Raw genomic sequence first — 25,518 nt, 5'->3', positions numbered from 1 at the left:
GGCATGTTCACCCTATACACCAGGATGGCAGGCCCAGGCTGCTGGCTTCAGGCTGTCCCCAGCAGCATTATCTCTGACCACCCTACCAAATGCCCACTTTGCACATCAATTCCATCAATGGTCTGATGTCTTGTCTCATGACATACCCTGAGGATCTTAAGACCTGTTTCCAACCTAACTCCAGGAATCGGTCTTATTTATGGTCATGTTTATGGTCATGCCTCCAATTTTGGAGATCATTTTGAATTTATATACAGTTTACTCTTGCATGGGTCACACTCATCCTGATGTTACCTTTATCTGTTGCAATCCTGGATCTGCTTTAATGTGGAACACCTGCTGCTTCTGGAAAGGTCTGGGGATGGAAAAATCTGACATGAATGCTGTCAACAAGAAGCAACCATACATACCTTCTGGACTGCAGAAATGGCTGCAAAGTCATTCTTGTCTATAAGGGTGTACTTCCTGCGCAAAGTCAATTCCACTTCCTGTTCCTGTTGGCTTGAGAGAGAGAATGAGAGAACACCTCACACCTGATGCTACACTGAACCCTCCAGAGCAAGAACCAAGTATGGGAGTTAGAAGTCATTTGGGTGTGGCCCCGTGTGATGGAGCCACATCCTCATTATGAACCAAACCAGACAAAACAAGCCCATTGCACACCCCAATTCCTCAGTGTACACACCCACTGTCGAGCCATAAAATCTGCAGTGGCCTCCCTCAGGTGCCAGGCACTTCTGCTCTAAGATAACTTTAATGAGGATTATAAGCCTCATTATAAGCCTTAGGACCATGCTTTCCCACCTAGGTTCCATCATGTGACCCACTTTTGTGATATCACACAGCATGAGCCACTCAGTCTACAGGTATGTCTGTACCCAGCTAAACTACAAATGCCTCCTGAGGTTGGGGTGAGGAGTAGGGAGTAGTCAGGATGCACTGCTCTGACTGGGGTTGGCACTCCACAGGACTTCTTGTCTAATCAATGAACTCAGGAAACATCTACCAATGGACCACTTCCCGAGTTGTCCTTGAATGGAGGGCTATCCAGTTCCCCCAGGGGAGGGGAAGGGCTGGAGGATCTGAGAGCTCAGGGGCCTGGGAAGACCCCAAGGACTCTGATCTGGCTTCTCACCCATGAGAGACAAGGTGTGCGCTGAGAGATCACACCCTGACCATGAGAAATGAAAATGGCAGCCTGTTGTAGGAGTTAGATGGGCAGGGAGGGTCCCTCACCTCAGAACCACCCGGAACTGGTTGAACACCTCCTGAATCTGTCTGAGGTTGATGATCTGGAAAGAAGAGAATAAGGCAGAGGTAGGGCCTCAGGCAGCACAGGACTGACGGTGTGTCTATGTGAGTAGAGAAACCAGACTCCATGGCTAACCCTTTGATCATCTGTCTTAAGAATGGAACATCTGAAACCTCCTCAAGAACAGAAAAACAACTGATTCAGTTTTCAGACCAAGAATTTACTGAAGGCTCTAAAAATGGCCTTTCCTAGGGTGCCTGGATGGTCAGTTAAGTTGCCAACTCTTGGTTTTGGGTCAGATCTGATCTCGGTCATGAGATTGAGCCTTGAATCAGGCTCCGTGCTCAGTGGGGAGTCTGCTTGAGGATTCTCTCTCCTCCCTCTGCCCCTCCCTCCACCATGCCTGCATGCTCATACACTCTCTCTCTCAAATAAATCTTTAAAAATTAACTTTTCTAAGTGAAAATCTCTATAAAATTAAAATGACTCTAGTTCTTGAAAACACTAAGAAAAATTTTTAATAAAATTTACTGTGTTCAGCTCTCCTATTTCTACAAAGTTCCATTATGAACTTTCACATCTGTGGCTGTTGGTTTCCCTCTTGGCCCTACAGACACAGCATTACCCTTGATGGAGGGTCAGTCTGGGACTAACCCTACTACAAGGCCAGAAGAGCCCACCCCTCAGCTGTTGTAGGCCTGCCAGTTATAGCTGCCATAGTGACAGGCCCAGATGGGGTTCTGCAATCCGGATGAGGGGTTTGCTGGCCTACACTGTAAAAACAGAATGCATCCTCACCCTTCCCTGTATGGCTGCTGTCTTCCTCCTTGGCTTACTCCAACACAGGCCATGGGTGTCTGCCTTGTAAAACAGCATGACTATTATCCTTGAATGGCCTTACTCCCCCTGGCACCACTGAGTCCCTGAGTTGCCACAGCTCAGTTAATTCCAGTCTGGTTGAACCTGGGTGGCTCAGTGGTTGAGCATCTGCCTTTGGCTCAAATCATGATTTGATTTGATTGAGGTTGAGTTCTGCATCAGGCACCTTGCAGGGAGCCTGCTTCTCCCTCTGCCTATGTCTCTGCCTCTTTGTGTCTCTCATGAACAAATAAAATCTTTTTTAAAAAATCCAGTTTGGTTTCCCTCCTCACTATACAGGTGTGGCCACCAAAGTACATGAGGTTGAGCATTTCGCTGAAGTAGCTCAGCAAGGAGACAAGTGAGCTAGGATATGATCTAGGGCAGCCTGGCTCTAGGGCCTGCACTTACACCTGCAGTGATGGACCACTCCCTGTGTGGCCAAGGCTGTTCAAGACTGCTGGCCACTCTCTGGGGGCATACTCATCCTTATAACCCTAAACATGGATGTTGAGGCCTCAATGGGCTGCAGGGCTTGAGGCCAGGGGCCCAGCACCACCCACCCCACACCCACTGCACCCACTCATTGTGAGGTTCCAAGGCCAGCACAGCACAAGTGAGAGTATGCCCAGGATAGGGAGGGGATGTTGGTCCCCAGGAGAGGCTCCTTACGTCAATCTCGTCCAGTGTCCCCTCCAGGTACCTCCGCACCTGGGAGTTGATCTCAGCAATCTGGATTTCATCCATGGGATCGTAGTTCACAAGGGTGCGGTTGGCCTTGGAGGAGGATGAGTAACAGGTCAATAAGCTCCAAACACCTGAGCCCAACAGGGGCAGCAGGGGTCATTCTGAGAGCCAAGGTGGGAAGGTTGGACACAGGCCCTGGCCACCTAAGCCAGCTCCATTCTCTTCACCACTGGAGCTTGGCCAGGTGCTCGAGTCAAAGAGGGACAACTGGGTCTTGAGAGCCACCTGACATGGGCTTGCCACTCTGAGCAAGGGGGCTCTGCTGGCTGAGTCTCAGCAGACCTGGTAGCATTAGGGCCATGGGAGAGAGGTGGTTGCCTCTGCCTTGAGACCTCACCCCAACCGCCAGACCATGAGCAGACCCAGGCAAGCCACCCTCTGGTGGCTCTGGTAGCCTCCTGTTCCCACCTTCTGCCCTCAAGGCCCTCTGCTGCTTCCCCTTCTTCACTATCCAATCTGCCCCACCTCCCCTGACCTTGACCATCCTCATGCCGTCTGCCCCTGCCCTAACTACCTGGCACCTGGCCCCTTGCCCCTCATTCTCCTATCAACTGCCTGCCTCCCCTCCCTGATATTGCACACCCCTGTTCACATCCTCCTACTCTTCCAGTATTCCTGCCCACCCAGTATCCCTGCTCCCCAGCCCCTCTGACCCCCAAGTCTCCCTGCCTACTTGGCCCTCCTATTCATCTGGCCCCTGTCCACCCAGTCCCTCTGCCCACCTGGTACCTTTACCCCAGTCCCTCTAGCAGTCTGGCCAGCCCCTCACCCAGACTCCTGCCTCTAGCCTCTTACCAAGCTGTCATGGATAGCCAGCTCCTGCTTGAGCAATGCCAGCTCCTTCTCCAGGTTCTTGACCATTCGCTGTCAGGACACAGAGTTTGGGGTAAGGCAGAGAGGCCACCCTGCCTCTTCCACATCAAGCCTACAATTCCCCAAACTATGGCTGGACATCTAGCCCCCACCCCCCAGGGGAAATCCAGGTGGTGTGATGCCAGCATCTGGACACAGTTCCCTCCCCACTAGTGACTTTGCTCCAACTGGGGTAAATTTAGGGTCACTGGGGGCCTCAATGGTCCCCTGGCCTCTGCTTCTTATAGCAGAAGAAATAGAACAAAGTAAGCACAGGCACCCAGAGGGCACACACCACCAATTCCCAGGAGCTTCAGGATATTTCCAGTCTACCAGGGTGATGGTCCCCTCTGCCTCCAGGATGTTTTCCATGCACAGGTGTACCTTTTACCCTCCTCCTTCCCAACTGCTGCACAAACACATTACTGTTCCCCGCTGATAATCATGTACATCACCTCCAATTTTTTTGATGCTACAAACAACACTGCACAGCACTTTTTTCCTTATACTTTGTTGTCTTTCTAGGTTTCTGTAGGATAACACAGCTCTTTGTGATCTGCTCCTACTCTTCCCCCTCAGCTCATTCTAGTCCTATCAAATTGGCACACGCCCACCTCTGCACAGCCTGTCCCCTCCGCCTGGGATACTCTTCCCCCAGGTATTGCCTTGGCTTATCTCCTGTACCTCCTTCAAGTCTTTGTTCAGAAGCTTCTAAATCAGGCACATTTCAGTCACCCCAGGTAAAACTGCAATCCCCTCCCCACCCCCACACCACTCTTTTCTCAAATCTTGCTCTAATTTTTTCATGGCACCTATCACCAACATTCCCTAGAGCAGTGCTATTTCATAGAACTTCCTGCAATGATGGAAATATTCTGTATCTGTGCCATGAGTTACATGTAGCTACTGAACGCTTGGAATGTCACTGGTGTGACCAAGGAAGTGAACTTTTAATTTCATTTAACTAATTTAAATAGCCCCAAGCAAGTAGCAGCTATTGTACTAGACAGTGGAGCTCTAGAACTTAACCCATTTCTTTATCTTTTTCTTTAATAAAAAATATTTTATGTATTTATTCATGAGAGGTACAGAGAGAGGCAGAGACACAGGCAGAGGGAGGAGAAGCAGGCTCCATGCAGGAGACCGATGCGGGACTCGATCCTGGAACTCCGGGACCAAGACCCGAGCCGAAGGTAGACGCTCAACTGCTGTGCCACCCAGGCGTCCCATTTTTCTTTAATGTTTTAAAAAAAATCTTTCAAGTGAAGTTATGCAGGCATACCTCATTTCATTGCACTTTGCTTTACTGAACTTCCCACATACTGCCTTTTTTTTTTTTTTTTTTTTTTTACAAGTTAAAGTTTTATGGCAACCCTGTGTCAGGCAAGTCTGTTGGTACCATTTTTCCAACAGCATTTGCTCACCTCATATCTCTGCATCATATCTGGGTCATTCTTGCAATATTTCAAACTTTTTCGTTATTATTATATTTGTTATGTAATCTGTGATCAGTGATTACGACTTGCTGAAAGCTCAGGTGACAGCATTTTTTTAGCGCTAAAGTACTATTTAAGCTTTTTATTCATTATTGTTATTTTTTGGCTCCCCAGTGTGGAGCACAACGTGGGGCTTGATCTCATGACCCTGAGACCAAGACTGGAGCTGAGATCAAGAATTGCTGGATGGTCAACCAACTGAGCCACCCAAGTGCTCCACTGATATTTTTTAAATTAAGGTATATACATGTTTTTTTTAGATACAATGCTACTGCACACTTCATAGACCACAGTATAGAGTAAATAGAACTTTTATAGGCACTGGGAAACCACAAAATTAATTTGACTCACATTGTGATAGTCACTATATTCTAGTGGTCTGGAACCGAATCCACAATATCTCTGGAGGTATGCCTGGATATTTAAAGTGTACAACACGATAATATGTATATATATATAGTGAAATGATTCAGTCAAGTTAATTAACATAGCTATCGCCTCACCTAGTAACCGTTTTTTTTTATGTATGGTAAGAGTCGCTGAGATCTACTCTTCTAGCTATGTTATTAACTATAGTCACCATGTTGTACATTAGATCCCCAGAATTTATCTATCCTATAAATGAGAATTTGTACCCTTTGATCAACATCTCCCTTTCCTCAGTCCCTGTCCCCTCTCCTGGTAACCATGGCTCTACTCCCTGCTTCTATGATCTTTTAGTTTCCATGTATAAGTGAGATCATGTGGTATTTTTCTTTCTCTATCTGGTTCATTTCACTTGGCATAATGTCCCCCAGGTTCATTCATGTTGTTGCAAATAGCAAGATCTAGACTCACTTTTTTTTTAAGTTTATTTATTTAAATAACCTCTACCCAAAGTGGGCCTTGAACTCACAACCCCAAGATCAAGAGTCACATGCTTTCCCGACTAAGCCAGCCAGGTGCCCTAGACTCACTTATTTCTCATATTCATTCTCTCTCTCTCTGTCTCTCTCTCTGTGTCTCTCTCTCTCCCCCCAGCAGACTGTCAGCTCTTTGAGGACAGAAATGTTTATTTGTATACTAACACTCCAAGTGCTTCAAAAAGTGTCCAGCACATGATAAGTGCTCTATAGACATTAGGTGAATGGATAAATGATATATTTCTAGAAACAGAATTGCTGAGTCATTTTACAGTTGAGAGATACTGCCCTAGAGTCTTTAAGATGAGAGGCACAAGGGATTTTATGTCGAGAACCTCTGTGAACAGGGCTTCCTTCAGGTGTCCAAACATGGCCACTGGAGGGAGCCCCTGACAATTGGATCCTGGAACTGGTGACCAAAGCTGTGACCAGTCTGCAGCAAAGATTGACAGAGAACCCTGGCAAGCAGGTGACTCTGTGGCAATTCAGGGACTAGGCCTGAGACTCAGATAACCAGGGTCCAAATCCTGGTTCTACCACTCTGGAAGCCCCTATGGTCTCTTTCAGGTAGGCCTCCTATGAAGTCTAAGGGAGAGTCTTGGTGGCTGGCCCCTCCTCCTCTCAGCTGAAGTATTTCCACTTTGAAAAATACATCATGCCCCAGATAAAAAAAAGTCTGGTTGCACTGTTGAGGACCTCTACCTAGATGACTGTCCAGTGTGGTGCGGGGAGCCAGACTGAGATTTCTGTGCCAGTCAAGTGATGTGGGGAAACGTGCCATCAGCTCCCAGGGTAACCAGCCTCCATATCAGTAGGAGCTGCTTCTCCTAATGCCTGGCAGACTTAGTGGCCTCCAACTTGCTCCCCTGTACTGACTGGAGAGAAGCTGCTCAGAAACAAAGGGCTGGAGCAGCAGAGCCCCCCCCCCCCCCCCCCCCCCCCCCCCCCCCCGGCCTTCCCCGCCACACACACAGAACAATCCTGCCTTACGGAGTCTTTTTCAGGGATAGGGGCACCTGGTGGCTCAGTGGTTGAGTGTCTGCCTTTGGCTCTGGTCATGATCCCAGGGTCCTGGGATTGAGACCCACATCACGCTCCCTGTGGGAAGCCTGCTTTTCCCTCTGCCTATGTCTCTGCTTCTCTGTCTCTCATGAATAAGTAAATCTAAAAAATAAAATAAAATAAAGATCAGAGACATTTTCTGGATGGAACCAATGCCTTGGAAACAGCACAGACTCAGGTCTAAGTTCCCTGATGGTCAGAGGTTTTCAGCATAAACAAAATGAGGATAATTCAGAAAGTTCTGTTTAAGAAGCCCACCAGGGGATCCCTGGGTGGCGCAGCGGTTTGGCGCCTGCCTTTGGCCCAGGGCGCGATCCTGGAGACCCAGGATCGGATCCCACGTCGGGCTCCCGGTGCATGGAGCCTGCTTCTCCCTCTGCCTGTGTCTCTGCCTCATTCTCTCTCTCTCTCTCTGACTATCACAAATAAATAAAAAAAATTAAAAAAAAAAAAAAAAAAAAAGAAGCCCACCAGGCTAGAAGCAGCTCTCCATCCAGGAAGCTTCTCTAGTTGACACTCCCACCCCCCACCCTGTGGCCTGTAGGTGATACCTTCTCTCAGCAGAGAAGAATATCAAGTGTCTCTCTCTGCTGCCTCTTTGGGCACTAGGCTTGCAACTTTCACACCCCCTCACAGAATCGCAGACCACAGAGCAGGAGGGGCACTGGAGTTCATCAGTCCAACTTCCTAGTTCAAAGGTAAAAACTTCAAGAGTCTGAGGCTCAGAGTCTGAACAACTCACTACAGACAGCCGGTGGCAGAGGCGGATGGGAACCCAGTCTCCCCATCTTACAGTCAGCCCCACTGCCAAGGAAATTCCATGGAAGCTACCCCACTGCCTTGAACACAGGCATCTAGGCTGAAGATGACACTAGAAATAACAGAGGCGGCCTGGCTATAGTCTAGGGAAATTACCAAAGTAATTTCTCAGGTCTCTCTCAAGAACACACATTCATAAATGCTTATCATAAAGATAAACACAGTCACATCGGATGACATGGAGACTTGTTCGGCCAGGACTGACAATGCAGATTTCAGAACAAAAATTAAATGGAAGAGCATGGAAATCCTTGCTGTTTGGCACAATTCCTACCCAGCCTGGTTCACATGTGGCAATATGGTGGTCCCGAGCTCAGAGAACACCGAATAAGAAAATTATTTTTTTTAAAGATTTTATTTATTTATTCATAGAGATGCAGAGAGAGAGGCAGAGGGAGAAGCAGGCTCCATACAGAGAGCCTGAGGTGGGACTGGATCCAGGGTCCCCAGGATCACGACCTGGGCTGGGTGGCGCTAAACCGCTGCGCCACAGGGGCTGCCCCGAATAAGAAAATTAACAAAAATAAATAAAAGCTCCAAGCTACAGAAAAGCATAGCAAATAATGCCATGAAACCTGGGAAGACCACCCCCAAATCCAACTTTAAAAGCATGCTGCTGTATTGGCTTCAGGGTTTTTTTGTTTGTTTTCTGTTTTAAGAAATAAAACACAGTAGATAAACATGAAGCCCCACTTTACTTCACTCCAAGTCCATTCCCCCTGACATCCCAGAGGGAACCCCCAGCTTTGGTTTGGTCTGTACTCCCATATATCCATTAATGATATTCAGCTTTGCTTTGCACTGTTTTAGACTCAGTGTAAATGACAGAGGCTATCATTTGGCCGGCTACAATCCCACTGGAGATCATCCATGCCCGCAGCTCGAGCCCTGGCTCCTGCCCTCCGTAACTCACTCAGCTACTCTCCTGTTAAAGGCTATTCATCACGGTTCCAACTTCTCACTACATACTAAGCAGTGTGAGCCCTGTTCTGCCCCAGGGGTGTTCACAACAAATATGAAGAATGCCTCCAAGCTGTCCACCCAGAAAGGGACACTGCTGACCTATACAAGTGAGTAGAGGACTAGCTAACAGCACCGTGTTAAGGGGTTTCTCTCCATTATCTTATTCTTCATGACATCTCTTTGAGAGTAGCTTCTGCTACTTCCCCAATTTATAGGCAAAGAAACAGGCTTAGAAAGAATAAGCATCTGGCTGAGGCTAGATAGCAGATGGAAGGAAAGAGCTCGTTTCCAGGTCAGCCTAATGTGGGGACCATAGCCCATAACTACTGTGCCAGTGGTTCTCAGTATGGCCCCAGCACAGCAGCAGCAGTAGCACTGGGGAACTTATTAGAAATGTCAATCCTTAAGCTTCACCACTCAACCAATGGAATCAGGAACTCTGCAAATGGGTCCAGTGACCTTTTCGAGAAGCCCACTTGTGGTTCTGATACCTGCTCATGTTTGAGAGCCACGGCTCTAACTTACTCCCCTCCTCAGGCTCCAAGCCATGGGTTAGCTCCATGGAGCCATAGGGACCATTAATTTTCCTCCAGGATTTAGAATCTGGAAAGTTTAACTGCTTTATCGTGAGCTTAAGACACACATATGCTCCTATCTCTGGTAACCGTGATTCTACAAGCATCCTAAAGGAAAGCCAAATTATTGGTAAATGAGTTTTGATTTTGTAAGATGTTGCCAAAATGCTCTCCAAACCAATTGTATCGATGGCACTCTGGCCAGAAACAGACAAGTGCTCCCGTCTCTGCACATTCTCACCGTCATTCTCCATTGTCGGAACAATTCTAATTTTTGCCAGTCTGAGGGTGGAATTTCACTAAGGGTTCAACTGCATTTCCCTGGTTGATGGTGATGCTAAGCATGCCTTCTGATTCAGCAGCTGTGCTTGCTTAGAGGGATCATACAGGCTGGGAGGAAAGAGGTTTTGTAGTGATAAAACCAGATGAATATGAGAGGTGGTCCTTACTTGCGTCTGGAACAGTTAGCTCTAAGGAACTCTCATATAGAAGCCCTGGGTAGTCAGAAGCCCTGAAGCCTCACACATGAACTGGGTGGTAACCTGACCTAGCCCTCTCACCTGGGTGGCCCCCTAGGGGGTCTTCAGGGACCCTGGAGACTCTGGCCTGTCCAGGACTAAAACGACTGACAGAGGATTGCATGCGTATCTTTAGTTGAGGTGGCAAGGGAAGCCAGTCTTGTCTCCTCGGCAGCAAACCCACACACTTTCTCTACAGTGAGACTCTTGCCCACAAGCCCCTAAGTACCTCAGCATCGTACTTCTCATTGATGGCAGGCTCAGTGGTGACCAGCTTCATCCTGCTGGCGAACCGCAGTGAAGACAGCTGAAAAACAGATCACAGACCTCTATGTCTTTGGCCAATTGCTGTGAATAGAGACATTTGCAAAGCAGGTCAAAGGAGTCTACCGGGAAAGATAAATCTCTGCATGTAGACATATTCCAAAGTGAAGTATGGGGTCTCCTTCTTGGGGGTTCCTCCCAAGTCCCTCTGGAGGGGCAGCCAGGCAGGGGTAATTATGGCTAGAAGCCCATGAGGCAGTCACATGAGTAGGCACTTGAGAAACAGCCCCAATGCTGTGCCCCTCTGCACTGTTGTTACATGAGAGGTGGAGGGCTGCTCCCTGGCAGCGGGGAACAGCCAGTGGTAGCACAAGGGGGCCCTGAGATCCCAGCCTCACATCATACTGGGCTGGCTTGGGGCCCTGAAAGGACTCTTCCTTCAAGCAGTCTGGTTTAGTGGTTAAGAACTCTGCTGTTGACCAACTTCTTCTAACTCCTCTGTAAGATTGGGGAAACCTGCCTCCCAGAGCCTGGGAGGCTAATGAAGAGGTCTGTGACATGTTTTTTTTTTTTTTTTTTTTCCTTAAAGATTGTATTTATTTGACAGAGAGAGAAAGAGAGCACAAGCAGGGGTTGCAGGAGAGGGGGAGGTAGGTACCCCGCTGAGCAGGGAGCACAATATAGGGCTCAATCCCAGGTCCCTGGGATCATGATATGAGCAGAAGGCAGACGATTAGCCGACTGAGCCACCCGGGCGCCCCAGTCTGTGACATGTTCTATACAGAAATGGCTCACAGCAAGCCCTCAGGAGGAGACAGCTGCTTCTGTATGAGACTGGAATCAAGCTGTCTTGCTCCACACTCACCAGAAGTGTGGCCAGGACTCCCTCACTGTGTTTACTCCCACATATACATGCACTGTCAAGGAGTAAAGCAATATGATCCTTTCACAGGAACAGTGTTAACGGTTTAAAGCATTTGAAAAAGAGAAGCATTAGCTTCCACACTCCATTATGCCTTTGTCTCAAACCCCTGCGGCAACTCTGGGCTCTGCGGGCTCCTTCCTGGGTCACAAACCCCCCAGGAAGGCAGGTACCAGGAGACCTGCTTCCTGTGTGGTGACGACCTCAGAGGTGGGGACAAGGAGAGAGAAAGAGGGGGGCCTTCCACTGTCTTGGAGGACATTTTTCAACAAGGCAGTCGGAGGCCCAATTTTCATATGGTTCCTCTTGGGGTTCACATGTGCTTTGTTATGCTATGAGACTGGGAGGTTCCTGGAGCCTCCCTCTGGGGATGTTGCCTGTGCGTCAGCAGGAGCTCCCTCCTTGGCCTTCCAAGTCCCAGGACACACTCTCTGGACACAGGGATGGTCCCTAATGCAAGAAACTGGGAGGCCCTGCAGGAACATCTTGCCTTGCAGTGTGCCTGGAAAGGACCTATTTCACCGAAGTGGATTCTCCTGATGACTGCAGCTTGCCCTGAACATCTGCACTTGACAAAACAAAATATCTATGGAGAGCTTTCCAAATCTGCTTTATATATGATGTGTGGCCCTTCTGAGGAAGAAGGGAACCACTGCCAGGGTGCCCAGCTGTGTGAGCTCATGTGTGTCACTGCCTTGGCCATTAGCGCCAATCTGACTACCTCTGATTCTCATAAGCTTGTACCCTCCCAGGTCACCTGGGTCCTGCAGCTTGGTTAATCGCCCTGAGTCATAACTCTGGCCATAGCCCTCCCCTATCCAAACCCCAGGACACCCCAGCAACCAGCCAGAGCCAACCAGAGCCAAGGCGTCAGCCTGGCCACCGGGGGCCACGCAGCCTCCACAGTTTTTCTCTCCCCTTTTTTCCCGTGGCCTCCCCTGTGGTGGCCAGAGATTCCTGGCATGGCTCACACCTTCAGGCCCACAGTCCCCTCTGCCAGGAGCATCTTTGCTTTCTGTACTGCCTTTAACCCCAGACGGTTCAGGGCCCACCCTCCTCACCCCAGTTTGAGGAAGAGTCCCTCTTCCTCTGAAGGACTCCTTCATCTGGGCCGCTCACGTTCCTTAGGGCCATGGCAAGGAACCCTGAAGCCTAGGGCCACAGATAACTCACCTCTACTGAGCTGCTCTTCCCACCACCCCTCACCACCCTATACACAGCACATGCTTAGCACCTGTCAGCTCCTACTGGCCTTATAACCACAGCCTGGAACTCTGGTGCTTCTAAGATTTTTAATTGTATAATTATGAAGGACAAGAAATCAGCTATCCTTGGTCCCAATTCACAGGAACAGCACCCCAGGAAGCCTGGCCCTTGCCCTCTGTGTAACTCCTCACACAGGCCCCCACACTGTGCCTGCTTCCTGCCTTGTCTTTTCCTCAACACAGCCTCTGCCCCTTAGTACTTGGTATTTGGATTCTGCCCAGGCCTCCAGCAGCAAGTTTGGCTGATTCATCCCCTGGATCCTTTTCCTCCTGACAATGTCTATGGCTGATATGCCGGCTTAGCCAGCCTGGAGCCAGCCTTACCCAGCCCTGGAACATATGAGAAGGGATTCCAACTAGGTTGCATGGGCAGTCTTGACGTACCGTCTCTTCTAATTGGGAGGCTTCTCCATAGATGTTCGTCAAGAGGACCATATTGCAATTTCCCCCTGTGGAAAGCAGGACACGGAAAGGCCATAAACCATGTGGGTTTTCTGCCAAGAGATTCCTTCGAGGCTGGTGGAGGTCTGTTATGGATTGAGTGTTTGTGTCCTGTCAAACTTCTTACGTTGAAGTTCTACCCTCCTAAGTGATGGCATCTGGAGATGAGGCTTGGGGGAGGTAATCATGTTTAGATGAGGTCCTGAGAGGGTGAAGCCCCCATAATGGGATTAGTGGCCCTAAAAAAGAGAGAGAGAGAGAGACCAGAACTCTCTTTCTGGTCCCTCTCTCTTTCTTTCTTTCTCTCTGCTGTGTGAAAGCACCGCAGGAAAGCAGCCATCTATGAGCCAGAATCTTCACCAGGAACCATCCATGCTGAACTCCAATCTGGGGTCTCCAGCCTCCAGGGCTATGAGAGATAAATGTCTCTTGTTCGAGCCCCCCCATCAATGGTGTTTTGTTCTGGCCACTTGAGCTGACTCAGATAGGGTCAGAGGAGACACACCCCAGCATGTATAAGGCTGGAGAAGGGAAGGGAAGGGGAAAAGCCACTGGACATACCTAAAAGAGAAGCGAGGGCAAGAACTTGGAGCAGGGAGGGGCAGGGAGAGGGCTGTGGGCCAGGGCTTTGCTACTGGCAGCACTCAATTAATAAGCAGACACCCAAGACTGTGCCATCAGTCCCAACATGAAAACCTGGAGATACAAGGATGAAAAGACACAGCCTGCTCCTCTGTCAGGGAGGCTACAGGAGAAGAGAAGGCGGCATGGGTGAGGCCCACCACCTGGTCGTAAGGGCCGTGAAGGGTTCTGCCAGGTTTAGGGATGGGGGAAATAAGAAGGTATTCCCAGCAGTGGCAAAAGTTTAGGCAAAGGTTCTGAAGGACCAGCACAGCAGGCCGTGGGTGATGGAAGAGGGTACCACACATGCTTCTGCCTCTCCAGCTGTGTCTGGCGTCACTGTGAAAAGGCCGCCGGGAAGTGCATGCAACCGGAAGGGAGCCATTCTGTGATCACCAGCAGCAGCTATGCCAGGCCTGTCCCTCCTCCCTGGGGAACCAACCGCACCCTCACCTAACGAGTCCTTTAGGGCGTGGGTGAGCTTGCACTGCCGGAAGGGGATGTGGTCCCGCTTCTGGTCCCCGAGGGCAATGATGGCCTGCTCCAGGAATGACAGCGACTTGTTGATGTAGGTGGCTTCCTTCAGGACTCGGCCCTCAGACTACAAACCAAAGGTCAGTTCCACTCATCACATGGGGAAGCTGCCCCACCGAGAACACTGCAGGTGGGTGGCCAGGCCAGAACCTCCTAGAGCCAGCTCTTCTTCTCAGTGTCATGGAAATGTATTCCATCTCCCGCTAATACTAATACTCCCAGGAATGCCCATGCAAATATTCATGGGAGCCTTCACGTGAACATGAATACTTATGTGACTATTCATATGAATGCTCACTTAAGAGTGAATATGCAGGGATCCCTGGGTGGGCGTAGCGGTTTGGCGCCTGCCTTTGGCCCAGGGCGCGATCCTCGAGACCCAGGATCAAATCCCACATCGGGCTCCCAGTACATGGAGCCTGCTTCTCCCTCTGCCTATGTCTCTGCCTCTCTCTTTCTCTCTGTATAACTATCATAAATAAATAAGATTTAAAAAAAAAAGAGTGAATATGCATAGGAATATTTGTGCAGATACTTGATAAATCATTCTGTGACTATCATACAGTTAAAAACACTTATATAAATGTACATAGGAGGGATGCCTGGGTGGCTCAGACACTTAAGTGTCTGACTCTTGATTTCAGCTCAGGTCATGATCTCAGGGGGGTGGGATCAAGCCCCTTGTTGGGCTCTGTGCTCAGTAAGGAGTCTGTCCCTCTCCCTCTGTTCCTCCCCACCTTCCTTCTCCCTCTCTCTCTAAAATAAATAAAATCTTTTTAAAAAATGCACATAGGAATGCTCACTGCATACTCCTGTGACTATGTATGCTACTACTTACACTCATATGAATATCTGAGATGAAATACTCACCAAAAGACTCATGTGAACACTCACCTGCATACACAGAGAAAGGCTAATACTAGCACAAAGCATTTCCTGAGCACTTACTGAGGGTTGAGTACCTTGCTAAGAATTTAGGGGCCATCATCTCATTTAATGTTTACAAAACACCCATTAGGTAGGAACTGCAACTGTGTTGCTGCTGGTTCATCTCTACAAATTCCGTCCCTCCAGCTCCACAGAGTCAAGCCTGTGTGCTCTACTGTGCTGAGCTGAGGACTGGGCTCTCAAATGCCCCACGAGGTACAGCCCATGTACACAGGCGCTATGCCGGCAACAGGGTTATGACTTGTTAAGGAGAATCCTCCTGCTACCCACTTACCCCAGACTTCTTTAGCCTTTCCGAGCCTGCTAGATCCACCAGGTTAATTTTGGAAGTGATATACTTTTCATCTGATAAAGTCCGTGAATGGGCCTATGAAACATTCAAACAGAGGTCAGATGTCACAGGGAGAAACTTCTGACAGAGCAGGCCCCATGGAATTCGGCCGCCCCTCCCAGGCTATTCAAGGAGCTCACACTCACCTCCACATAGATGGTAAAAATGCAGTGTGACCTGGATGAGTTTTTGTTCATCGTGTGGGAGGCTATAATCCTGTTGGTCTCTCCCTGAAGAGGAGGGAAAACATAGACATTTTGAAAAATTAAAATAATGAGGTGTTTGGTTGATTTTCATTTTTTAAAAAAGATTTTATTTATTTATTTGAGACAGAGAAAAGCACAAACAGGGGGAGGGGCAGAAAGAGAGGGAGAAGCTGCTCCCCTCTGAGCAGGGAGCCTAATGTGAGGCTCGATCCCAGGACTCTGGAATCATGACCTGAACTAAAGGCAGACGTTTAACCAACTGAGCCACCCAGGCGCCCATGTTTGGGTCATTTTCAACTACACCCAAAAGCTACACAAGTGATCTCATGTTACTGCAATCAGACCTTCCAGAGAAATCTCATTTATAAATTAGTAGAGGGGATCCCTGGGTGGCTCAGCGGTTTGATGCTTGCCTTCGGCCCAGGGCACGATCCTGAAGACCCAGGATCAAGTCCCGCGTCGGGCTCCCTGCATGGAGCCTGCTTCTCCCTCTGCCTGTGTCTCTGCCTCTCTCTTTCTGTGTTTCTCATGAATAAATAAATAAAATCTTTTTTAAAAATTGTTTATAAATTAGTAGAATGGCAGACCAACTGGGGGTCCAGACCTAGACCATCACCCTCCGCTTCAGATATGAGAATTTATAGATCTTTCTGTAAAGCAAAGTAGCAGTAAGAATGAAGAGTTCTAGAAATGTTCATGAATACCAATTCACAATCAATCTACATATTCAGTGATTAGGGGATGGTCTATACAATGGAATGTTATACAGCCAGGAAAATGTTGACAAATATTTTTTAATAATAGAGAAACACAGAATCCAAAATCATAGCAAACTAACTTCGACAGCACATTAAAAGGATCATATACCAGGGTGATGTGGGACTAACCCCTGGGATGAAAAGACGGTGCACCATTTGCAAATCAATCGATGTGGTGGGTAAAATCATATGATAGGACCACCTAAGGAATGCAAAAGCATTCACATAAGAAAGCATTCATACACAAGATGCTCAGAATGGTCACTTCTAGGTTGGGGCTTAGAGGTCATTTCTTTATTTTTTTCATTTTTATTTTTATTTATTTTTATTTTTTTATTTTTTATTTATTTATGATAGTCACAGAGAGAGAGAGAGAGAGAGAGAGGCAGAGACACAGGCAGAGGGAGAAGCAGGCTCCATGCACCGGGAGCCTGACGTGGGATTCGATCCCAGGTCTCCAGGATCGTGCCCTGGGCCAAAGGCAGGCACCAAACCGCTGCGCCACCCAGGGATCCCTATTTTTTTCATTTTTAAAAAACATTTTATTTTTAAGTAATTTCCACACCCAATGTGGGGCTGAACTCATAATCCAGAGATCAAGAGCCCTGTGCTCCACCAACTTAGCCTGCCAGGTGCCCCCATTTGTTCTTTTTATATAGGTGTATGTTTTCATATTTTTACAGTGAACATGTTATTACTTTTTAAAAAATATTTTATTTATTTGAGAGAGAATGCATGTGTATGCATAGTAGGGGGAGGGGCAGAGGGAGAAGGAGAAGCAGACTCCCCACTGAGCAGGGAGTCCAACGTGGGGCTTGATCCCAGGACTCCGAGATGGTGACCAGAGCCAAAGGCAGATGCTTAACTGACTGAGCCACCTAGACATTCCAGTGAACATGTTATTACTTTTAAAATTTATGAAAAATGAATAATTTGTAGTTTTTTTTTTTTAAAGATTTTATTTATTTATTCATGAGAGACAGAAAGAGAGAGAGAGAGAGAGGCAGAGACACAGGCAGAGGCAGAAGCAGGCTCCATGCAGGGAGCCGAATATGGGACTCAATCTGGGTCTCCAGGATCAGGCCCTGGGCTGAAGGCTGCACTAAAACTGCTGAGTCACCCAGGCTGCCCAATTATTTGTAGTTTTAAAGGGACAGCAGGCCCTGGTCTCTAATTCACAGGATTGGGTGCTATGACCAAAATACACTTTAAAATGGTGGAAATGGCTGTTCTTAAGAGAAAAAGGTCCTTGTGGGAGGGACTCCAGTCTCCTTAAAGGCGCCAGAGAAATGCTCTGAACAAGTCCCAAAATGGTGACAACAGGGCCCCTTGGGGAGAGTGGAACACCTGAAGAGGAGGGAAAGCCCTAAGCTATGGAGCAGACCTGGCTGCCCCCCTTGCTCACCCCTGTGGCCATGTCTCCTACAGCTTCTCACTATCACTTGTCCTATAAATTCAGTGACATTGTGAAGGGTATAAGGGTCCCCTCTTTGTGAACTGCCCTCTCCCCTTGTCTTTTTGGCTTCCACTAGGCAATCTCTGGTGGCCTGAGAAGTGCAATCCCCTCCACGAAGAGTTCTTTGCTAACTCGTCTTACGTGGCATAGCAGTCTAGGAGACATCTATGTGACCTTTCTTCCCTTTACCTGAGGTAGGACTTGCATGGTGGCTTGACAGCTATGCAGCTTACCCCAGATCCCTTCCTGGTTTGTTGACACAGGAACTTCCCTTCATAAAATCTTTGCACATTTAATCCCATCTCAGCAACTGCTTCTCAGACAATGCAGACTAACATACATTGAAAAGCCTGCTGAATAATAGACTGACGATTGACTTCTCACTACTAACAATGGAAACCGTAACTTTGCAGTAATATCTTTAATATGGTAGAAGCAAATGCCGAAATAGAATTTTACAGCCAGCAAAAATATCTCAATAAACAAGAAACTTGGTATCAACTTGCTCACTATAAAGAATGTATAACAGAAAAAAAGGAAAACATTCTCCAGAGGAAGGTTATGGAGAAAAAAAAGAAAACGCAATGAAAGTGGTAAATATGAGGGTACATATAAAAGAATATAGACTATATAAAACAATAATGATGCCTCTGTGGAGTCAAAAACCAAAAACATAACAGACAAGGCAACAATCCTAAGATTCCTACGGAATCCAGGAGGAGGGGAAAGGTTTTTATGAATTTTACATTTTGAGAAGTCTTATTTTTAAATATTTGACTTTATTTTATTCTTAAAAATATTTTATTTATTTATTCATGAGAGACACAGAGAGGGCCAGAGACACAGGCAGAGGGAGAAGCAGGCTCTATGCAGGAAGCTCAATGTGGGACTCGATCCCAGACCCCAGGATCACACCCTGAGCCAAAGGCAGACACTCAACCACTGAGCCACCCAGGTGCCCTGTGTTATAATTATTTTAAAATTGAATATTTAGGGACACCTAAATAGTGGCGTCCCAAGTGGAAGGAAAGGTTTCAGGTAAAAAATAAATACTGTCAGATCACCAAGACGGAGTTATGATGAAATAGAAAATATGTACAGAACAATTATTAGTATGGAGATTGAATCAGTAATCAAAAATCTTTCAACAAAGTCCAGGATCGGATGACTTCGATGATGAATTCTATCCATGGATTTTTAAAAGAAAATTCTTTTATATACTCTTTACATGAAAAGGCAAAACAAGGGCACCTGGGTGGTTCAGTCCATTAAGTATCTGCCTTTGGCTCAGTTGTGATTCCAGGGTCCTGGGATGGAGGTCCGCATCAGGCTCCCTGCTCAGCCAGGAGTCTGCTTGCCCCTCTGCAACTTCCCCTCTTCCTCCCTGCTGCTTGTGCTCTCTCTCATTCTTACTCCCTCTCTTGCTCTCAAATAAATAAATTTATTTTTTTAAAAAAGTAAGCCAAAACAAAAAATTTACACAGTTAACCTAAAATCTAGAATTTTTGTTCATCATATAACACAGAGAGAAAAAAAAGCCACAAGAAATATAAGATATTTGCAATAGATATAATTGAAAAATAATTAGTTTTCAGAGTATATAAAGAATTCACGCAGACAGGTAAGAGAAAGAAAGAAAGGACATCTGTAAAGAAAACAAAAGACAGGAAAAGGGAAACCCAAATGGTCAATAAACACACGAAAAGGTCCTTAATTCGATTAGTAATCAAAGATGATAACAGAAGACCATAGTGGGAAACACCACACACCAGACCCAGACAGATTGGTCAAAATTTTAAGATCAATATACTCAGGATTCTGATAACCTGCTGTGGGAATGTACTGTTACGGAAAAGAGTTGGCATTACCTGAGAAAACTTAAGACACACATACTCAACCACCCAAAATTTCAGTCCTAGAAAAATTTGTGCTGTGTGCACCAAAAGATAAACAAGAATCTTCCCCGTGGCATTGTTTGAAATATCCCCCAAATTAGGAAAACCCAAATGTCCATCAGTAGTAGGGAGGATAACTAACTCGTGATATATTCACCCAATGTAATACAATGATGATGACAATTAAAAATATACAGCAAGAATGCAGATGAATTTCACATAAAAAGTAGATAAAAGGAAAAAGTAATAAGAATTCATCTTATGTGATTTCTTTCATATAACAAATTTCAAAAAAAATAAATAAAGCTGTTGGAGGAAACAAAGGTGGTAAAGCTAGAAAGAAAACCAATGAAATGATCACAAGAGAGTGGTTACTACTAAGGGTATGAATATTAATTCATGATAAAAATTCTTCCCGAACTTGGACCTTCTTTAACCTGAAGCCACCAAAAGTCTATAGCAAACATCATTAGTCATGGTGAAATGTTAGGAGCAACAATAAAACAAGAATACCCTACTGCTGCCTCCTGGGACACTCTCCTGCCTGCAGATGCAAGGGCTCTGGGTGTAAATCACTCCTGAGGACATCTTTGTGACTTTTCTTTTTTTTTTTCTTTTTTTTATTTATGATAGCCACACAGAGAGAGAGAGAGAGAGGCGGAGACATAGGCAGAAGGGAGAAGCAGGCTCCATGCACCGGGAGCCTGATGTGGGATTCGATCCCGGGTCTCGAGGATCGCGCCCTGGGCCAAAGGCAGGCGCTAAACCGCTGCGCCACCCAGGGATCCCGACTTTTCTTTTTTTAAGATCTTATTTATTTATTCAAGAGAGAGAGAGAAAGAGAGGCAGAGACATAGGCAGACGGAGAAGCAGGCTCCCTGTGGGGAGCTCAATGTGGGACTCAATCCTAGGACCCTGGGATCACACACTGAGCCAAAGGCAGATGTTCAACCACTGTGCCCCCCATGTGACTTTTAAAAAAAAAACTTTTATAGGGACGCCTGTGTGGCTCAGTGGTTGAGCATCTGCCTTTGGCTCAGGGTGTGATCCCGCAGTCTCGGGGTCAGGTCTCACATCGGGCTCCCTGCATGGAGCCTGCTTCTCCCTCTACCTCTGTCTCTGCCTGCCTCTCTGTGTCTCTCATGAATAAATAAATAAATGCTTTAAAATTAAAATAAAAATAAAAAAGTTTTATTGACATATAATTTAAATAGCATAAAATTCTCTGCTTTAAGTATACAATTCAGTAAACAAAAAAGTATAATTCAGTGATTGTTTTTAGTAGATGTATAGATTTGTGCAACCATCACCACAATCCTTTTTTTTTTAAGATTGTATTCATTCATTCACGAGAGACACACAGAGAGAGAAGCAGAGACACAGGCAGAGGGAGAAGCAGGCTCCACGCAGGGAGCCCGATGCGGGACTTGATCCTGGGACTGTGGGATCACACCCTAAGCCAAAGTCAGCCGCTCAACTGCTGAGCCAGCCAGGTGTCCCCATCACCACAATCCTATTTTAGAAATGTGGAAACAGGGATCCCTGGGTGGCGCAGCGGTTTGGCGCCTGCCTTTGGCCCAGGGCGCGATCCTGGAGACCCGGGATCGAATCCCACATCAGGCTCCTGGTGCGTGGAGCCTGCTTCTCCCTCTGCCTGTGTCTCTGCCTCTCTCTCTTTCTCTCTGTGTGACTATCATAAATAAATAAAAATTAAAAAAAAAATTTAAAAAAAATAAAAATAAAAATAAAATTAAAAAAAAAAAAAAAAAAAAAGAAATGTGGAAACATCACTCCAAGAAGTTCCCTGGGCCCAACTACAACCATTTCCCATTCCTTCCCCTGGGCAACCACTAACCTGCTTTCTCTAAAGATGTGCCTACTGGGACATTTCAAATGAATGGAATCATACGTATGGATCTTTTGTGTTTCTTTTACTTACCCTTTTAAAGATTCATCCATATTGTAGCATATATCAGTACTCCATTTCTTTTTATTGCTGAATAGTTTCCCATTGTATGGATGTACATTTTGTTTATCCATTCACTAGGTGATTTTTTTTCACTAGGTGATTGATATTTTGATTATTTCCAGTCTGGCTATTATGAATAATGCTGCTATAATATTTGCCTAGAAGTCTTTGTGTCAACCTATGCTTTTGTTTCTCTTGGGTAAATAGGGATAGAATTGCTAGGTCCTATGATAAAATTAGTATTTAACTTATTAGGAAACTGCCAAAATGGCTGCACCATTGTACATTTCAACAACAATGTGTAAGAGTTCCAACCTATATGACTTTTAAAAGAATAGCATATGCTGGGGAATTTTTGGATTTGTAAGAGCTCTTATACACTAAGGATGTTAATCCTTATTTTTTCCTATACTACACATGTTTACAATTTCATGTTAACTGAAAAAAAGGATAATTTCAACTATGTTAAAAAATTGTGTAGATGGGGGTGGTGGTGGTAAGACAGGAAGGAAATAAGCCAAGATATACATTATTGTTGCTGTTTGTAGGAAACAGGCAAGTGAATTCTTTTTCTGTTTCAGTATTTTTTTCTTTACTATCTGAACTTGCTAAATGAGCAAATATTAATATTCATTCTGATTATCAAAGTAAGTAAAAAACTAAGAAAGAGGAAGGGAGGAAAAGAAAAAAAGAGAAGGAAGGAGGGAGCGTAGGAGAGAAAGAAGGAAGGAGCCCTTAGACTTGCTCATCTCACCTCAAAAAGGAGGCTGAAGGCATCTTCCTCCTGACTTGTAAGGTGGACTGATAAGCCCTTAATGAAGACCCCTTGAGGGTTTTCCACAATGGTCATTGGTGTGACTGATGGTCCAACACAGGGCAGAGTAGACAGGAGATCAAATAGACTTTCATTGTAGATTTCCAGGTAGGAAACACGCACAGTGATGGCATGTGTGGGGCGTTCTTCGATCATCCTAAAAACCTAGATGGGATATTGGATGGCAGTCACCAAGAGCAAAACTCCAATGACCAGCCAGTGTTAGGAGAGTTCTGACTTCAGCAGAGAACAAGATGTACAATGAAAAAAATCTTTGCTCTGAGACACCACCTGGGTGGCTCAGTCAGTTAACTGTCTGACTTTGGTTCAAGTCATGGTCTCAGGGCCCTGGGATGAGCTCCACATCAGGCTCCTTGCTCAGTGGGGCATCTGCTTCTCCCTCTCCCCCTGGCTCTCCCGGACCTTGCTCACGTTTTCTCTCTCTCTCTCTCTCTTTCTCTCTCAAATAAATAAATAAAATCTTAAAAAAGAAAAAAATCGGGACACCTGGGTGGCTCAGTGGTTGAGCGTCTGCCTTTGGCTCAGTGCATGATCCCACAGTCCTGGGATCGAGTCCTGCATCAGGCTTCCTGCATGGAGCCTGCTTCTCCCTCTGCCTGTGTCTCTGTCTGCCTCTCTCTGTTTCTCATGAATAAATAAAATCTTTAAAAAATCTTTGTCATAAAAGAATTTGTAGTCTAGCTGGCATGATGGTCATCATCATCAACAATTACTAGTATTAAGTCCATTGAGTGATACTTACGGTCATGTAGTTTTTTAAGGCCTGACTTAACAGGTTGCACAGTCCCATGACATGATGAATGGAAAGGACTCTGGGGTGCAGATCCCTTATTTTATGGGGTCTCACTATATATAAGCCTCTTTCACAACTATTATTTAATTCCATTCTCAAAATTCCTCTGTGATTGAAGCAGGGCAGGGGGCTATGCCCATCTGTTAGAAAGCTCCATGAAATGAAATTGTTTGTCTGTGGTCATTCAGCTAGTAAGAGAAGCCAAGACCAAACTCAGCCTTCCCAACTGTTAATACCCTCCCTGGTACTTATGGCCAGGTGACTTTGGACTGGTCTTTCCCCTTCTCTGGACCTTAACTTTCTTAACTGTCAAATGCAGGGGAAGGTTGGGCTGGATGATCCCCTGAGGCTCCCACCTGGCTCTAACAGTCCAGGTATGTGCTGTCCAACATGGTAGACACTAGCCACAGGTGGCTGCAGAGCACTTGAAATGTGGCTGATGCAATTGAGGAACTGAATTTTAAATTTTATTTAATTGTAATTAATTTGAATTTAAATTTCAAAGTGGCTCCAAAATTCAGTTACTGGTAAACTTTTCAGTATGTTTGGAATAACTTGGGTTTATACTTTTTCAATGGTAAATTTTATGAAATCTTTTTTTTTTTAAAGATTTTATTTATTTATTCATAGACACAGAGAGAGAGGCAGAGACACAGGGAGAGGGAGAAGCAGGTTCTATGCAGGGAGCCCGATGTGGGACTTGATCCCGGGTCTCCAGGATCACACCCCAGGCTGCAGGCGGCGCCAAACCGCTGCGCCACTGGGGCTGCCCAATTTTATGAAATCTAAATACAGATCCAGTATGCCTGGTATGTATTTAGTGTCTAACTTGAAATGGGCCATAAGTGTAAAATACACACTGCAAAGACTTAGTATGAGAAAAATAATGTAAAATACCTCAAGGATTTTCATATCGACCACATGTGGAAATTATATTTTGCATATATGGAGTTACATAAAATACATTCTTAAAATCAACTTCACCTGTTTTTCTTCTTAAACTGTGGTCATGACAAAACTCAAAATTGCAAGTCTGACTTCCATTATATTTCTACTGGGCAGCACTGGGCTTGACTACTGAAGTCTAAGATGCTGAGATCCTGAAGCTCTGACAGTGGGGCACAAAGGATATTGCTTCACAAATTAGAGCATGAGTGGTTTATTCACTAGAGGGTCATCTCCATTTCTTATAAGACACAGCTCTAAAATCTCAAGATGCTTTTGGGGAAAAGCCCTTTGCCTCCTACATCCTAAAAGAGGGTCCTCCCAGAACTCCAAAGGAAGGCCCCTCTGTCCTGTCTTCAGAGTTCCCAGACCCCCAGGGCTGACAGCCCTGAAAGCTCACATTGTGCCCTTCTTCTTCCATTTGCTCTTTCTGGGGCTGAGGTGGTAGAAGAAGCCAGAGCAGGCCAGTAGGGAAATTCTGCAGGAGTCTATATCCCCCTCATTAAAACAAGGAAGGAACACGATTAGGACCTCCAAATTTTCTGTGATCCAAACTATAGGATCACAGATCAGCACAGCAGCAAGAGGTCAGTTGGCGTGTCCAAATCCCTCCTTCACAAATGAAGAAACTGGCTCCACATAAGCTTGGGTCAGACTTTGAAACTTCGGTTTCCTGAGGCCCCTGCACCCTCACCCCTGCAATGCTTATCCTGTCTTCAGTAGCAGGCCTGAGGTCGGCAGCAGCTGTGGTAGAGAGGGGACCTTCTGTGGCACCCCACCTGTGGGCCCGCTCTACCTGCTGTAGGGCACGAGGAAGGATCCCCCGGTGCTTGTAATTCTCGGTTGTCCCTGTCATGGTGTATGTCTTGCCAGCTCCTGTCTGCCCGTAACACATGATGGTACCTGCAAATATTTGGAAGCACGTCTTGGTAATGTCCAGGAAAATAGCTCCAAGGATAGCTCTCTTATTCCCCAGTATGTCTGGTGCCAGCCTGACCCCTGGTGTGAAGGTGGCCATCAGAAGCAGCCATGGACCTGAGGAATTCCTGCCATTGGAGGTGGGTGGGCAGGGAAACAGATATAAGTGGTCAAAACAGAGACTGCTGCTCTGAATTTGTGCCCCATGTAATGCTCTACTGCTCCCTGTGCCAAGAGAAGATCTGACCCTAGAGCTTCCGAGCAGAGCAGGGAATCCCAGGGAGCAGAACTGGCAATTTTCCTAATCAGGTGAGGTGGGAGATAGGAACACTGAACTGCAGCTCTTCTTTAGCAAAGCCATGAACTGCCAGAG

At 46.3% G+C, this 25,518-nt stretch overlaps 1 protein-coding gene across 11 annotated transcripts in view; it reads right to left on the bottom strand.

The window, feature by feature from the left end:
- KIF9 (kinesin family member 9) overlaps nucleotides 1–25,518 on the bottom strand; it is a 55,938-nt gene that overhangs the window by 20,356 nt on the left and 10,064 nt on the right. For 8 of the 11 annotated variants that reach the window (XM_072786435.1, XM_072786442.1, XM_072786441.1 and 5 more), the window contains 11 exons: nucleotides 25,024–25,130; nucleotides 22,409–22,633; nucleotides 15,517–15,600; nucleotides 15,314–15,406; nucleotides 14,011–14,158; nucleotides 12,880–12,944; nucleotides 10,274–10,351; nucleotides 3,653–3,721; nucleotides 2,783–2,887; nucleotides 1,237–1,292; nucleotides 411–501 (listed from right to left, as the gene is read on the bottom strand). In XM_072786435.1, the coding sequence (XP_072642536.1) occupies nucleotides 411–501; nucleotides 1,237–1,292; nucleotides 2,783–2,887; nucleotides 3,653–3,721; nucleotides 10,274–10,351; nucleotides 12,880–12,944; nucleotides 14,011–14,158; nucleotides 15,314–15,406; nucleotides 15,517–15,600; nucleotides 22,409–22,633; nucleotides 25,024–25,130 (1,121 nt within the window). The remainder of the gene's footprint in view (nucleotides 1–410; nucleotides 502–1,236; nucleotides 1,293–2,782; nucleotides 2,888–3,652; nucleotides 3,722–10,273; nucleotides 10,352–12,879; nucleotides 12,945–14,010; nucleotides 14,159–15,313; nucleotides 15,407–15,516; nucleotides 15,601–22,408; nucleotides 22,634–25,023; nucleotides 25,131–25,518) is intronic. The other 3 variants (XM_072786443.1, XM_072786440.1, XM_072786439.1) reach the window with 2 other exon arrangements.

The sequence above is a fragment of the Canis lupus genome, chromosome 19 (genome assembly GCF_048164855.1).
Source record: "Canis lupus baileyi chromosome 19, mCanLup2.hap1, whole genome shotgun sequence".
Taxonomy (NCBI): Eukaryota; Metazoa; Chordata; class Mammalia; order Carnivora; family Canidae; genus Canis; species Canis lupus.
This window is presented reverse-complemented; position numbering and strand designations above follow the sequence as displayed.